General features: G+C 42.5%; 1 protein-coding gene across 2 annotated transcripts in view; it reads right to left on the bottom strand.

Moving 5' to 3' along the window:
* The window catches only part of LOC124757759 (protein DPCD), a 74,299-nt gene extending 56,845 nt beyond the window's left edge, over positions 1-17,454 (bottom strand). Inside the window, exons 1-2 of one of the 2 annotated variants that reach the window (XM_047249091.1) lie at positions 17,363-17,454; positions 17,071-17,260 (exon numbers count right to left, since the gene is read on the bottom strand). In XM_047249091.1, the coding sequence (XP_047105047.1) occupies positions 17,071-17,119 (49 nt within the window). In that variant the 5' untranslated portion in view covers positions 17,120-17,260; positions 17,363-17,454. Of the gene's footprint in view, positions 1-16,991; positions 17,261-17,362 lie in introns of both variants that reach the window. The other variant, XM_047249081.1, reaches the window with a different exon arrangement.
* Between the last annotated feature and the right edge of the window lie 4 nt (positions 17,455-17,458).

Genomic DNA, 17,458 nt, shown 5'->3' with positions numbered 1-17,458 from the left:
TAAGGAAAGCATTTCTGAAGAAGAGAAATTTGTCAGCCAGTGTGTCAGGAAGTCATTTCTGAAAGTATTTGTATGGAGTGTAGCCATGTATGGAAGTGAAACATGGACAATAAATAGTTTATACAAGAAGAGAATAGAAGCTTTCGAAATGTGGTGCTACAGAAGAATGCTGAAGATTATATGGGTAGATCATGTAACTAATGAGGAGGTATTGAATAGAATTGGGGAGAAGAGAAATTTGTGGCACATGTTGTCTAGAAGAAGGGATCGGTTGGTAGGACATATTCTGAGGCATCATGTGAACACTAATTTCACCAATTTAGTATTGGAGCGCAGCGTGTAGGGTAAAAATCGTACAGGGAGACCAGGAGATGAATACACTATACAGATTCAGAAGGATGTAGGTTGCAGTAGGTACTGGGAGATGAAGAAGCCTGCACAGGATAGAGTAGCATGGAGAGCTGCATCAAACCAGTCTCTGCATTGAAGACCACAGCAACAACATTTTCTGTTTCTGGTCTGCATATTCTCCTCTGTGATTAATGTGATTGATCATCTACTCCACCCTGTGAATATGACATGTAATTAATTATTAAGTCTGTGGAGGGATTTCTCTACCCTGAAACCATGTGCACATGTCACGTTTGTTCTGTGTAGAACACATATGACATATTGACGGAGGTCCTACAATTTGCGAGCTGATAGTGGGCGTCACTAATCTCCACCATCGATCACCATAAAATCATTTATGCCTTTGCTTAAAGCCCTCCATTCAGTTCCAAAGCAGAGACCATCATTACCTCTGGGCATGAGGGTGCAAATTAGGAGACTGCCTCCATTCCAGGTGCAAGGCTTGCTATCTGTACCAACAATCATTTGTTGTATTTTGTAGTTCTTATATACAGTAATACTTTCTATAACTGTAAAGGAAAACTGAAGAGATTTTCCTCCTCATGGAAGAATAAGTTTATCCATTTTTGTTCCACCCACAGATGTTTCAGCACTTTATGTGTTACCTTCAGTGGGTTTGTGTGTAAAGTTCTTGTGAATGATAAAATCACGCAGAGGTTCATATGAAATTCAGCTTGAGGCTATTTCCACGTACAAAGGTGTGATACTCAGACATTAATTTATGTTAGTTTACTTACATAGTTAATGTCTATGACACTTATTGACCAGCTGGGCCACAAAATATGATATTTCTGTATTGTGCTGAAAATTAGGCCTACAATGCCGTTTTGGCAAACAAAAAGGTTATAAATGAAATGGTTATAAATAATGAAATTAAAACAATATGGATAAAACAGGATTCTACAAACCACATAGAGGAGGCGTTAAGTTACAGACAGGCACAATGAAAAAGAATGCTTAACATATTCAGCTATTGGACTAAGTCCTTCATAAGATATAGAAAACCCACACACTAGCCAACCCACAAACACATGGCTACTCTCATGTCCAGACACTAAGGCCTGGCTTGCTGTGTATGAGATTAGTAGAAATCTTTGCCATTTGGGCAGTGAGATAAGAGATGTGAGGCAGTGAATGGGAGGGACAGCAGGATATGGATGGAGAGAGAAGAGCTGCATGTGGGAGCATGTAATGGCACGATAGCAACAGGGTAGGGCTGCTAGGTACAGTATTGACTGGCTGTGCTGAGGGCAGAGGAGAGAAGTAGAGAAGGGGAAAGGGCTATGCAGGTGTGAGGTGCATTGGCAGGATAGGAGGCACGTGTAGTGCTAGAGTGGGAGCAGGCAATGGGATAGGCTGCTGGGACAGTGATTAGTGAAGGTTATGTTACAGGAACAGTACCCACTCACACATTTCACAAAAGCTGGTGTTGGAGGGACAAATCCAGAAGTTACAAGACTCTGTAAAGTTGGTTACATGAAGTGCATGTTGGGTGGCATCCTCAGCAACTGGGTGAGCTAGATGTCTCTCACCCACAGTTTGGTGATGACCATTCATGTGGACAAACAGCTTGTTAAATGTTATGTCCTCTCAGAATGCAGCACAGGTGTTGCACCTATGTTAGTACATCACATGGCAGCTTTCACAGGTGGCCGTGCTTTTGATGGGGTAGGAGATGTCTGTGACAAGATTGGAATGGGTGGTGGTGGTGGTGGTGGTGGTGAGAAGATCTATGGAACAGGCTTTAGATCTAGGTCTATTGGAGAAATATGAGCCATAAGGCAAGAGGTTGGGAGCGGGGGTGGAACTGCACAGGTGGGCATGGGAACACTACTGTGGAGAGGGATGCAGAGAGTAAATACAAGGATGTTTCTCATTACAGGGCATGATGAGAGGCAGCTGAAACCCTATCGGAGAACGTGATTTAGTTGTTCCAGTCATAGGTGGTACCGAGTCAAAAGAGGGCGCTCTTTCGTGGTTGGACAGTGGATATGTGGGTGTGGTTAGTGACTTGGGAGGCACAGAATATCTGTTTCTGGAAAAGGTGTGGATGGTAATTTTGGTCTGTGAAGTCCTCAGTGAGGCCCTTGGCATATTTGAAGAAGGGCTGCTCATCACTACAAACATGATTCTGTGGTTACGCTGTATGCAAGGGATGTTTTGGTTTAGAACGGGCAGCAACTGTCAAATTGGGGGCTGGTAGGGCAGAGTTACTGATGTATCCATCCTTGAGGTAAAGGTCGATATCAAGGAAGATGGCTTGTTGGGCTGAGAAGGAAACGGGTGAAATGAATGGGAGAGAAGGTATCGAGATTCTGGAGGAATGTGGATAGGGTGTCCTCACCATCAGTCCAGACAATGAAAATGTCACTAATTTAAGCTAGGTGAGAGTTTTGGTATATTCTGGGTAGTTATGAAGGGTTTCTCCAGATGACCCATGAACAGATTTGCCCATGAAAATGGGCAATGACGAGTCGACGTCCATTGCTGTAGCTACCACATATTTGTTTGCAGGTGATGCCTTCAAAGGAGAAGTAATCGTAGGTGAGGATATGGTTGATCATAGTAAACAGGAAAGAGACTGTTTGTTTGGAGTCAGTTGAGCATTTGGAAAGGTGCTGTTTAATAGTGGGGATGTATCATGGATACATAGAGGAGTAAACTGAGACATGGGCATTGGCAATGCTGGTGCAGAGGGAGTGTCATCGAAAGTGGTGAGCAGGGTGCTGTGTAGTAGAGCAACAGAAACTGTGGAGAGATGGCAAAGGAAATTGTTGGTATCTTTTATATAGGAGGGTAGGTTGCAGGTAATAGGCTAAAGGTGTTGGTCCACAAAGCCAGAGATTCTCTCTGTGGGAGTGCAAAACCACCCCAAGATCGGACATCCGTGTGGTTGTGTTTATGTTCCTCAGCAAGCAATTAAAAGGTAAAGAGTTGGAGCGTGGTGGACATGAGGAGAGCAATAGACTCAGGGGAGAAGTTTTGGGGTGGACCTAGTGATTTCTTAAGGGACTGGACATCCTGCTGGATTTATGGAATGGGGTCTCTGTGGCAGGACTTGTAGGTGGATGTATCTGGCAGCTAGCAGAGACCCTCCACCAAATAATCCCTGTTAATTGATAACCACAGCCTTTATTGGTAGGTAAGATTATCAGTTTTTAGGTGGTGGTTTGTTGTTGGTTCCCATGTTGAGAGATTTGGGGAACGATTGTGAGACAAGGTTGGAGGTTAGTAAATTCTGGAACATTAACAGACGTTGATTTGGGGACAGTGGGGATGGATCACTGTTCAATAGAGGAGTAACCTTAGTGAGGCAGGGTTCAATATTGTTTTTGGATTGAGTCTGATTGGTAGGCCTAGTCACGAAAAAGTGTTTGCACTGCAGGGACCAGAATAATGAGAGGATCTCCTTCACAAGTCCAGCACGACTGAATTTGAGAATGGGGCAGAAGGTAAGGTCTTTGGAAAGGACTGATACTTCTGTCGGAATGAGGCTTTTGGAGGACAGGTTCATGACTGTGCTGCATGTCTTTTTTGGAAGGGACTTTCTGTGGGTGTGGTAAATATATTGTCTGCAAGAAATGGTTTGGCAGGTATGAGGGAATGCAGGGTGGTTTGATGGAGGCTCTTGTAGTTGTGGTGGACAGCGGTAGTCAAAAGAAGGAGTCTGGGATGAATAGACTGGACAGTTTTTTGAAGTGGTGTTGTGCATGCTGCTCTAGTTCCTGGAGGGCAATGGTTTTCACCTGGGAGATGGCATGCAGGAATTTGGGATCGCAGAGCATGAGGATTTTGTGGATGGAGAAGAGGTGGTGCAAGGAGGTTTGGGGCTGTCTTTTACAGTTTTGTACGACTAGGTTGGTGATGGCTATAGAATGACAGAATTTGAACAGATAATGGCAACTGTGGAAGGAGGGGTTGCAGACAGAGATATGTAATTTGATATTCAGGCCATTTGTGGCAACAATGCAGGAACAGTATGTGGGAATGTCTTGTGGCCACGGGTAGGAGATGTTTCTATTACTGATGCAGAAGGAAGGAGCAATAATCCATAGTAAATGACAACAAAACATATAAAAATACAAGGGAATATCACAAAAAAACACAACCAAGATGAAACAGACAAAAAGAACAAAGTATAGTGAAAAAAAGACGAAAACCAACTAAGTACGGTCTACAACGAAAAACTCAAATGAAATAAAATCAACCTGAAAACAGGATAAGAATTGTACCATCAATCATGGGCTGCAATCTCTCGTTCCACAATGACCTCTATCTGTTCAAATCCCATCAGTCCATAGCTCTCACCAACATAGTCCTGCAAAACCACATAAATCAAGCCCAAACCTCGTTGCACTACCTCCACTCCATCCATAAAATCCTCTTCCTCTGCAATCCCCAAATCCTGAATTCATTCTCCCTGATTGAAACTCCTGCTCTCCAGGAACTATAGCAGCATGCATAACACCACCTCAAAAAACTGTTCAATCTATTTATCATCTCATACTCCCACCCTGGACTACTATTTCCACCACCACAGGAAGAGCCTCATTCAAACCACCCCACAACCACTTATATCAGCCAAAACCTGTCTTGCAGACACACTACATTTACCATACTCCCAGAAAGTCCCTCACACTATCCTACAGAATCCAGAGCCTAAAAAGACCTCCAACACAGCCATGAACCTGTCCTCTGACAGCCTCAGTCTCACAAAAGTATCAGTCCACTCCAAAGGCTTCACATTTTGGTTCACTCCGAAATTTAATCATGCTAGGTGTGTTAAATAAGTTGTCTCCTTTTCCCAGTCTCTACAACAGAAACACTTTTTTGTCATTAATCCTACCAATCTTACTCAAACCAATATTAGATCCTGCCTGGTTCAGTTTACTTCTTCATCTATCCATGATCCACCTCCACTACCCACAAATTGCCCTGTTTCTTTCCTGACTTTATTAAACTTGAATCTTGCCCTGCCATCGTTCCCCAAATCCCTCAACGTGGAAACCAACCTCATACGTGCAGAACGAAATACAAACCACCACCTAAAAACACTTTAAATAATGGCATAAATGGACAATTTCCTAGGCCAGATATTCTTCTGAGTAACTGGTCTACAAAGTGTTAAGCACAAATTTGTAGCATGGTACACTCAGCAACTGGGTTATCCAGCAGTCTCATTCACGCAGACAGATAGGTTATTAGTTGTTATGTCCACAAAGACTGTGGCACAGTGGTTGCAGCAATGTTGGTCACATGGCTGCTTTCTGCAGATAACCCTGCCTTTGGTGACATAGGAGCTGCCTGTTAAAGGAGAGCAACAGAAAATGAGTGGCCGGGAGGTACAGAGATCAACCGTCTGTGGAATGTATGTATTATGCTTCACAAAATGGACATTGTCAACATTCAAGATATTCAAAACAAACTGTTACAGTGCACCACAAACACCAAATTAAAACTTGCACACTGCAGTGTTAACAAAGGTTTGCAGCATCAAGATCAAAAGCCAATTCCTCGGCAGCTACAAATTGGGCACGATGTTCAGCAAGGTATCCACTCTTAAAGAATGGGTATTGAATCATATTGGCGTACCAAAGTGATGAGAACTGATGGAATGTGATGCATGCTACTAAAAGCGAAACAGTCTGTTGTGGAACTTATTGTGAAACTGGCTATCCTTTAAGGCGGAGCACAGCAAAAACAAACAGCCAGAGACTGAATTTGCCCAGTGGTTACAGATGGTATGAATTGCAATGTGTCACACTTTTCAGGATGGATAATTTGATATAAAGGAGTATGATTTTTACATGCAGACCAGGAATTGAACTATAACATGTTATTTTGACCAGCTACTGGCCAAAAGCAGAGCTTATATCACAGCTGTTGTTCTCTTATGCCTATTTTCCCACACTTGCTTGCTGTGAAGTAAATATCCCCTGCTGCTCTCGCAAGACTGTGCACACAAGAAATAATTGTAAGGGGCAGAGCACCTCCAACTTCTCACAGCACAACAAATAACTTTCCAGACAATTTACCTTCCAGATTAATAACTGGCATAATTGTATATGAATGCATTAGGGCATTGATTCCAGTTGATCTTGGTACACCTCCTTGGTACCTCTAATTTCCAGGGTTCCTTTCATATTCATTTCCTCCTCAGATTCTAATTGGTCAGAGTTGAAAACAGATTCCTCACTGAACAGTGGAATAAATCTGTTTACCTCATCTACAAAATTTTTGGGCCAATGCCGGGGTTTGTTGCGCTTCGTCAAGTTGACGCTTTGTTTGAAATTTCGTTATCTCATGTCTTCCAAATCTACAGAACAGTCTGAAGTTATGCAACTGTCCACTGCTTCCCTTGAAATCACTGTAATTTATGGTGCATGCATTTTGATGTGCATAATATAGCAGGTCACTATCGTGCGCATCCTGTAAATTGTATCAAACTTACTTGAAACACGCAAGTACCAGCATTTGTAACAAGTGCATCTTATCCTCCCTTGAATATCCATAGTTTTTCTTATGCACTATATGATGATGTTGCTGTGGACTTTTTCAAAAAAAAAAAAAAATTTTTTTTTTTTTTTAATGATCTTCCATGTACACAATTATGTTTAGTACCTGCTCCTTGTACAATGATTGTGCTTTACTGTGTTGGACTGGAGACGAGATCTGTGGCTCTCTGTCCAACAAGGATGATGAGCTACGAGGGTTGACTGAAAAGTAATGCCTCCACATTCGTAACTCTTCAACGTTTGGCAGCATTGGTATGCGGCAGGTACTGGCTTGTTCCATACCCTCTTCTCTACAGCTCCAGTTGGCGGGAAGCCTTAGCATTGAATGGTTGTGTTGTTACAGTGTAAAGTATGGAACCCTATGCAGACAGTTGGTCAATGTGATTTAAGTAGAGTATGCTTCATACTCTACGTGTGAATTTGTTGAAGTATGTCATTATTTGTCATTTGTTACTGTCTGCTGATATGTGTATTGTGTTGCCTAATTCTGTATTTTGTTGTTTACTTGTATCATACTCATTCTACAGTGCTATTTGCTTCATTATCTTTAGTTTTTTTATATAATCCCAATTGTTGATAGGTGGTGTTATTAGATACCTAAATCTGGTTTGATCATGTATAATGGTATGATTAGTGAATACATGTCTATTGTTTTTCTTGTGTATGATGAGATCCAAAAAACTGAACCAATAGCCTTTTATCTGTATCGGTCACAATGGTGTACTGCATTTGTGAATGGATAGTGTTCATGTTATCATTTAGCTTTTGTATGCAGGTAGGAGGTTTGTCTACTAACTAAATTATATCACTGACATATCAGTATCAAGTTTTACATTTAACTACTTTAGTTTTACTATACTGTCAAAGACATGGGTTTTGATGTGATTCATAAATGTCAGCTAGGATGTCACTGATTCTTCCTTGTTGGAAGTACAAGCTATTGTTGAATATAAAGTAGTTTTGTTCTGGGCTGAGCTTGAGAATGACAGATATTCCATGTAAAACATTATGGGCAGGTCAATCTGCCCTCTAGTTTCCATCACAAATAAACTGGCAAACTGTGGATATTTGTTTGTCCTTGAGCAGTTTTTATGCTTATTAAATGACAAATAGCCTTGATTATTTACCCGCTTTAAAACAGGCAACTTCTACTTTATGACTGCTCTGCCATCAGTGAGTCCATCTTTTAATTTCAGCCATATCCAAAATTTTCCTCTTTTCTCCAGTTGTGATAATGCTATTCAGTTTATTTCACAGTCAATGTCCTCTATTTGTTTCGTTTTGGTGTGCTTTAGGGTGCAAAAAGCAACTGGGGTCATACACACCCAAGTCAAAACTATAGAACTTGAAGACAGAGAGAAGTTAAATGACTATACGTCAGTCCCAATGGACAGAATAGGAGACAGCTAAAAATAGGCATGTGAAAAAAGGGCTAAAAAAAACACCATACAGAAACAGAGGTCCAAAACTACAAATTAAATGGCCTTTGCGATATTGCTTTGGTGGATAAAATGTAAAACGCAGTTGACAGCCCGCACGTCATTTGCTAAAACAGCTGATAAATCAGACGGCAAACCCAAGCTGGAACGTGAATCGTTAAAAAAAAGAGCATTCCAGTAGGGAGTGGCAGACAGTTAAAATTTGGGCGCAATGTGTACAAAGTGGTGGGGTAGTGCCACTTAGCAGATGACGATGGCTAAAAAGGCAGTGCCCAACATGCAGCTGAGTTAAAATAATCTCCTCCTGGCAGGAGGGCTGACAGGAGGTCGTCCAAGGCACGGGGAGAGGCTTAATAAGCTGAAGCTTATTCCCGTGAAGGGAGAATAATGGCAATACCAAAGGGACACCACCTCCTGACAGTAGCAATGCAGAGATCATCGGAGGGAATATATGTACTCGCGGGCTGAGGTACGAGGACTGCAGCCTTGGCAGCAGCCTCGTTTCCTGGCAGACTGACATGACCAGGGACTCACAGAAAAATGACACTGGCTCCACCAAGAGTGAGCAAGTGACAGTTTTCCTGGACCAGCTACACTAAGAGATGAGCATTGTAAAGGGCACATAGACTTCGGATGGCATTGAGTGAATCTGAGCAGAGGACATAATTGAAAAGGCTGTGTCGCCAGATGTACTCCGTGGCCTGATACAAGGTGAAGAGCTGAGCTGTAAATACTCAGGAGTGTGCCGGAAGCCAATATCAAAAGACACGGGTGCCAATGACGAAGGCACACCCGACCCCATGGTCAGTCCAAGGATCATCAGTGTATACAAAGGTACTATCACGAAGTGCCATTGTCGATGCTCCAGGAGTAAAGACAATCAAGACAGCACTGAAGACACTGTTCAGTGAGACATGTCCATGGAGAACTGCAATAGATGGAAATCATCATCAAAAAGAAAGTTAGAGATGTCCAGCAGGAGACAGGCCATTATAGGGTTAATGGCGATAGCAAAGAGAATGAAGCTCAGGATGTAACCCACAGGAACCTGGATAAAGGTGTCTGACAAGGCAGAACTCACATGCACCTTGAAAACTCAGTCTTGTAAAAATACTCGAAGAAACCAGGGCAGGTGCCAATGGAAGCCCCACACATAAAGAGTACAGAGGATACAAGTTCTCCAGCAGGTGTCGTAGGCCTTCTCTAAATCAAAAAACATGGCCACAGTCTGGGATTTCCACAGAAAACCATTCATGACATAGGTGGACAAACTAAATGAGATGGTCAACTGCAGAACGCCGCACTCAAAATTCACACTGTGCATTCATTAGCAAATGGCGAGACTCGAGCCACGACACCAGCCGAGCATTGTTCCATCACCTTGCGAACACAGCTGGTAAGAGAGATGGGGTGGTAGCTGGAAGGAAGGGTTTTGTCCTTACCAGGCTTAGGTATGGGTATGACAGTGGCTTCATGCCAGCATGCAGGAAATGTGCCCTCGGCCCACATGCAGTTGTACAATTTAAAGCAGAAAGTGCATGCCCGCAAGAGAAAGGTGCTGCAATATCTGAATGTGGATGGCATCTGACCATGGGGCAGAGGATCAGGAAGGACTGAGAGCGTGATCTAGCTCCATCATAGTAAAGGTGGGATTGCAGCACTCACAATGCGAAGACACAATGACATCGTCAGCGACTGTCAGGCCAGAAATTGGGGAATGGATCTTGGTTCCAGAGAGCCATCGGAGGTTGGCCCACACGACAGAGGAAGGTGTGGAAATGTTAAGGAACTAGTGAATGAAATCCAGCTAGCTCTTTTGCTATCCCGAATAATGCGACAATACTTTGCACGCATCTGTTTATAATGAATTCAGTTTGCCAGTGTAGGGTGGTGGTTAAAAATGCAGAGAGCACGTCTACATGTGTGAACTTCATCACAGCATGCCTCAGTCCACCAAGGGACTGGACACGATGTGGTAGAGAGGAAGTGCAGGGAATGGAATATTCTTTAGCAGTAAGGATTAAGTTTGTGAGATATTTGACCTGGTCATAACAACTGGGGAAATCTTGTTCTTCGAAGGTCACCAGGGAGGAGTAAAGGTGCCTGTCAGCCTTAGTAAGCTACCATTTGGGCATGCATGCGGGTGGGGTAGCAGTCAGCAAACTGATAGCACACGGGAAATAGTCACTCGAGTAGTAATCAGAAAGAACGGACAACTCAAGACGATGGGCAAGCTGGGCAGTGCAGAAGGATAGTCCCAAATGGGAATAGGTGTGCGAGGAGTTGGAAAGGAAAGTGGGTGCTCCAGTGTTAAGGCAGAAGAGTTTAAGTTGGTTAAGAAGATCAGCCAAGAGGACACCTCTCTGACAGGTCCTGGGAGAACCCCAAAGGGGATGATGTGAATTAAAGTCACCAAGTAGCAAAAATGCCCAATAAGTTGAAGGAAGTCTGCCCTGGTGACAGCAAATGATGGCGGGACATATACAATACAGAGGTAAAAAGTCGGGTGGGGAAGGAAAAGGTGAACCGCAACAGCTTGAAGAGTAGTAGTCAGGGAGATGGGCTAACTACGAACGTCATCCTGTATGAACAGCATGACATCCCCGTGAGAGGGAACGCCGACCTCAAGGGGAAGGTGAAAATGAAATGCTAAGAAATTTGAATGCTCAAAGCTGTCGGGAGAGCGCAATTTCGTTTCCTGCAGGCAGCGTACAAGGGGACGCTGAGACACTAAAAGCAGCCGTAAATCCTATTTGTGGGACCAAAGGCCGCGAACGTTCCATTGGTGGAGAGTCATGATGAGGAAGAGACATAGGGGTGTCACCTCAGCAGCTGCCGAGTGACAGCTGGAGAAGAGGCACTACTACAGGCCACAGAAGCTGGAAGATCCTGCTCCATGGGGTTCACAGGAGCATCAGCTTGCTTGTGCAGTCAGTCTGTGGAGTCCAACGCCGAAAAACGGTTGTTGGTGCGCACCAGTGACGCAGATGCTGGACAGGCTAAGGTACCACGTGTCGACACCATCGAAGAGGATCGTAGAGGTGGCAAAGGAGAGGACTGTTTGCCTTTGATGAACTTCTTCAAGCCTTTCCGGTTAGATGAAGACTCAGGTGTTTTTTGGCTGGAGGGACAGAGGAAGTCTTCACGGGAGTACTTCTTTTGTCCATTCAGCCTACTGGTTGTGTAGCTGGTGGTTTCGCCCCTTGAGGCAAGAGTTTGACGGCTTGTTGCACAGCTCAATGGCAATGCTACCTTGACACTAGGTGATTTTACAACCTGAGCTGAATTGGAGGTCACATGTCTGCGTGGCCATGTCCTTCATGGAAACAAGAACAGACCTATAGGTATCAGACGGGAGAACACAGGGTTTATGACTAGCAGGTAACTTGCGAGCAACTGGATAAGGCACCTTTTCCTTTACCCATACCTCTTTAACAGCCCGCTCATCAAGATACACTGAACATTCCCAAGAGGGGACAGCATGGCCATCATTGTAGTTGATACAGCAGGGAGAAGGAGGTGGGCAATGGCCCTCATGGGCATCCCTACTACGGGTAACACATTTGGCTGGGTGTCGACAAGACATTCTAGTGCTGTTGAAATGATGACACTGGAAGCAGTGCATCGAGTTCAGAATCTATGGATGGACAGTGATAATTATATAGCCTGCTTTGAGCTTGGACGGAAGCACTGCTCTATCAAAGGTGAGAAAGAGAGTGGGGGTGGGCACTACAGAGGAATCTACCTTTTTCATTACACGATGAACGGCAAAGACACCCTGATCAGAGAGGTAAGACTGTATTTCAGCCTTGGTTAGACCGTCGAGCAGCCTGGTGTAAATTAGACCATGGGAAGAATTCAAAGCTCTATAGGCCTCGACATGAACAGAGTAGGCGTGGAAAAGCAATGAAGCAAGCAGTTGTTGTGCTTGAGAATCAGAAGTGGTCTCCAAAAACAAAGAGCCATTCTGTAAATGAGAGCAGGACTTCACAGGGCCAGCAATTGCATCTACACCTTTCTGAATAAACAGATTTACCGTGGCGAAAGACTGGCCGTCTTCAGTATGTGGGACCACGTGGAACCATGGTGCAGCGGGAAGGGCCTTTGAATCATTAGCCTCATTGCGTTTAACGTTTTGTAGATGCTGAGTGGGAAGATGATTGACTCATAGCGAGGAAATCCCCCATGACTGCCAGTGTCTCCGATGGCAGGCTCCTTCCAACTAGGGGAACCCCTTCACAAGGGGGTGCACACACCTTAGGTGATTGTTCACTCCTCAGGTCAAACCTCCCAAACACCTGACAGAGGGATCACTCAGCAATTTGGGAAGGCTACAGATCAGACAATCACCCCTCCCTGGGCCTGGCCTGTACCAGGGGGTACGTGCCAACCCTTTCTGTCAACCAAGGGCTGGAAATTACACGTTACCCAGTCACCTGTTACGTGTCAGACACATGGCCTGGCCTTTAGGAACACAAAGGGAGGAAGAAGAAAAAAGAGGATCCTCAAATGCTGAAGCAAAGGAAAGAGAGGAGAAGGGAAACAAAGAAAGGAAAGGGTAGCGAAAAACAAAGGTGAGACGGTTCGCACGTCAGTGACAGAATGCAGAACATTCCCAATAATACCCCGAACATGTTCCCCAAGGGAGGGGAAAAAAAATAGCAAGAGGACAGACATGCAGCACAGAAGGGAAAAAATGCTGCAAAGGTTGGGGCCACATGGTAGCCATGCACAAACCCGCCAAAAAGTGGTGAGCCCCCTGGGAGGCCTCTATTTGTGCCACATATGACTGGAACAGTATGCATATTTTCCCAATAACTCGAGAAGACTTTCCTTATTCTACGAATAAACTGATTTTTGTTTAAAATCTGCTGCAATCTCACCATCAAGATTTACAGTGGGTTCCAGTCTACCTATCATGAGTTTGCCTATTTCTCCAGAAATAAATTGATGGAGCTTTGTATTTCAGTAGTAGGATGAACTCTTCAATCACAGCTACACTTTCATTTAGATATTTTTTTGAAATATATGTGTACAGTTTGTATACAGTTAAAAGATAACTTTGGAAAAGAGTATCTCTGGCTTTTCAGGATCTAAATCAATTCCACTCTATTCGTTTTACAATGTCTCCTAATAACACCTACATCTTTACCAAGTTCTGTGGCAAAGAAATGCCACTCTAATTATGTAATGGTGTAATCCATACTGATGAGTACGTACCTATTTTGAAATCAGGCAACACTGCCATCTAAAAATATTAACACATTATGAGTGCACACGATAGAGGGTATTTTTCAAAATACCAATATACAAGTCCACAAAGCATATTTTCTGTGGTTCAAGCTCATCACAAGCTAAAGTGTCCAAGCAGTTGCTATGAACAGGGACACCTGGTCATGTGAGCAATGAGCAATTTGAATTTCATCTTGATACATGTGGAATACTGCATGAAGACTCATTGGTTGGTTGGTTGGTTTGGAGGGGGGGATCAAACAACAAGGTCATCGGTCCCATCGGATTAGGGAAGAATGGGGAAGGAAGTCGGCTGTGCCCTTTCAAAGGAACGACCCAGGCATTTGCCTGAAGCAATTTAGGGAAATCACAGAAAACATAAATCAGAATGGCCGGACATGTGTGTGAATCATCCTCCTCCCGAATGTGAGTCCAGTGTGTTAACCATTGCGCCACCTCGCTCGGTGCAGACTCATTTTGAATTCTTTGTCTGACCGATGTTTCACTGATAATCTGGCAATTTGACAGCGTGAGTGGTGGGCATTATCATCCATTGTTCATGGTGGACTGAAATCAAGTTTGTGAGTTTCCAGAACACATGTTCACTCTGCAGCGGACTGTACACTGACATGAAACTTCCTGGCGGATTAAAACTGTGTGCCAATTTGGGATTCAAAAGTGGGAGCTTTGCCACTCGCAGGTTAGTGCTCTACCAACAGGGCTACCTGAGCACGACTCACAAACCATTTTCACAGCTTTACTTCCATCAGTGCCTCATCATCCACCTTATAAATGCCACAGAAGTTCTCCTCACAGGATTAAAGTTGTGAGGATGAGTCGTGAGTTACGCTTGGGGAGCTCAGTTGGTAGAGCATGTGCGCATGAAAAGCAAAGGTTCTAAATTTAAGGCCCGATCTGCAAACCAGTTTTAATCTGCCAGGAAGTTTCATATCAGCAAACATTCCGCTGCAAAGTGAAAATTCATTCTGAAAACAGTCCTCCAGGCTGTGGGCAAGTCACATTTCTACAATGTCCTTTCTTCCAAGAGTGTTAGTCTCTGTACAGATGGGTCGTAAATCGTGCTCTGGTAGCTCAGTTTGTAGAGCACTTGTCCGTGTAAGGCCAAATTCCCATTTTCAAGTCCCAGTCCAGCACACAATATTAATTTGCCAGAAAGTTTATAGCTTGCTGGTGATCATTACATACTGCCACCATTACCAGTGACTCGAGAATAAGCTAAGAATAAGATCAATGATGGAAACTCTATATGTCAAGCATCTAATTTGCCACCTGTTAAGCAAGCTTTCATACTAGACCTACCACGAAACATGCTTAGGGAAGACTCTGTAAAACACAGTACAAGTAAAACAAAAACACCAGCATCAAATGACAACAAAGGAGCCAACAGTAAACACTGTGATAACTGTGACAAAAGTTTCATGAAATAATCATAGGACTGAAGAAGCTTTCAAATCTTCTGAAACAAATAAGCCAAACTGATTTATCAAAGAGGAGATCACCAGTTTCCCAATAACAGATCTCATGATCTTCTCTGCGAAGAACCTACCAGCAAAAGTTCTGGGACAGTGTGATCTACTGAGTCAAGTAAGCAGGGGATAGCAGTTGGATCTCCAAGAAATATACATACATCTGGTGAGAGTCTACGGCAGGGAAGGAACCAAAGTATTCCTATACATCAGATACTCTAAAACATACAAGCACTACAATTTAATGTGATGAGGAATCCTATAGTGGCTACAAAGTTTTGCAAGGTGATTGAGCAGTTGTTCATAGACAGGGCTTGTCTTTAGGAATCTTAATACACAATGAGGCTAGAGACTGAAGTTCCCTTGCACAGCATTGTCTCGTTGCATTTGTGCCTTGAAAATGATAGTGTGTGCACCTGTCAAAATATCAGCAGTTGTTGAAGATGTCACCTGGCTGCAGTCCTGTATGTTATTTGAACACTTTACACCAAAGGAGAAAGGTTGTAACTGGCTATCAACAAGCAATAAATTTTTAAGGTTACCAACAAATTGAATCTCAATCTGGATGAAGATCAGTTACTTCAATGAAAGTTGTGATTTCCACAACATCAATTCATAAAAGTACAGAAGACCAGATTTGTATAGATTTCTTTATGTAACAGACCATATTTGACACCTTTGATTTCCAGTTGCTTAGGCTTGTATCACAATATTTTCAATTCTTACAAGTAACTCATTTGCTGAAAGAATCTTCAATATGGCGAAGAACCAGTGGTCAGAGAAAGAAATTAGATATTCATTCTTTTAATTAAATGAAACCTTCAAATAGAAGTAAACTTTTCTGAAAGTTGTGATGAATTTTTGAATTTTCTAAAAAAGAGGGGGGCGGGGGCAATGAAGGATTACTGAAAGCAGCAAAAAATTTGCATCAAAAATACAAAACAGTGATCTTGTTCTGTTGGGTATTTTCTTCAATACTTTTTATCTCTATATTTTTTATATGAGCTTCGAATTCAACTTATTATATTGCCTGTAAATATTCACTTAAAAATTAATTTCATGTTCAAATCACAAATCCATACATTAAAATAAGAACGAAAAGAGAAAGAGTTTCTTTTTTTTATTTCTGTGTAAACACAACATGCTGAAAAATTATTGGCACAACAAATTGGTTATATTATTTTTGATAATTATAATCGATACTAAAATATAGACTTTCACGGACGGAAATTACGATCGAGCAGTTGTGCAGCACTTGGTGTCATGAAACATGGCATCCCAAGGGTCAGCAGAATTTTCTGTTGCGCGATGCTAATTGTAACAATTCATGTGATGAATGGTTATGAATATCAACTGAAAAGTGTATCCAGATATATCAAACGGCTATAGTGTGATATAATATTAGTGCCAAGAGATCACTGCATGTCTCTCAATTGACTTGAAAGATCTACCACAACGACTGCCACACAATAACGGTCACTGAAATTCGTACACCTGCACAACGTCGTACAACACAAATAACATATCTAGAAACGAATAACTACAAAAAATTTAAACTTGTAAATCAACAACTTGTGATTAACACGACCTTTTTTATAATATAAAATGTCGTACATCGTAGATAGCCCATAAGAAATTCTACTTCTGCAGTAAATGCGAACAAGAACATTGATCACCATGTTCGTAAATCTGTTGAAGTCAACAGGTTAAACTTTGCATTACGAAGCAATACTTTACCGGTTTTGTTAAAAATAATACATGAGATAATCCATACAAATCCGGAAAAACAAAAATTTTAAAATTAGTAGGCCTAGATTAATCCCATGGGAGAGTACTGATATCATTCGCTTTTCATAGTAATGCAGAGTATATTAAATAATAGTTTATTTACAAGATTATTAACATACCATCCGCAATCACACCTATTTTCTCCGCTTTCTTTAACCGGTCCAGCCAGCTTACCGGTGTCATATTGTGTAAACATACCGTAGCCAGGGTAACAGGCAGAGTAGTTCCATGCTCTCATTACTCTCATACAAGGTTCATTTTTATAATCAGCTTAGGAAGTGGTTTCGGGAAGAAATATCTCCCGTAGCAGCAGCTACTACAGATTTGAATCTTGGCATGTGATTCTTATCCAGTGGTTGAAGAGTGATTGTATTTGCTTTCAGCTAACCTGCTTGTAGAAAAGCGAAGTAACAATATATGAATAATTTTTTTTTTTTTTGAGAAAACAAATACAACTGGGGGTTCGGCATTAAACAGAAACTGCTTGTACCTATTTTAGAAAAAAAAGCAGAGTTTCCTTGCCGCTAAAACTTTCGGCCGGAATTTAAGTATTATGATAGCACAGATTAAAATATTCTAACCTCTT

The sequence above is a fragment of the Schistocerca piceifrons genome, chromosome 1, assembly GCF_021461385.2.
Source record: "Schistocerca piceifrons isolate TAMUIC-IGC-003096 chromosome 1, iqSchPice1.1, whole genome shotgun sequence".
Lineage (NCBI taxonomy): Eukaryota > Metazoa > Arthropoda > Insecta > Orthoptera > Acrididae > Schistocerca > Schistocerca piceifrons.
This window is presented reverse-complemented; position numbering and strand designations above follow the sequence as displayed.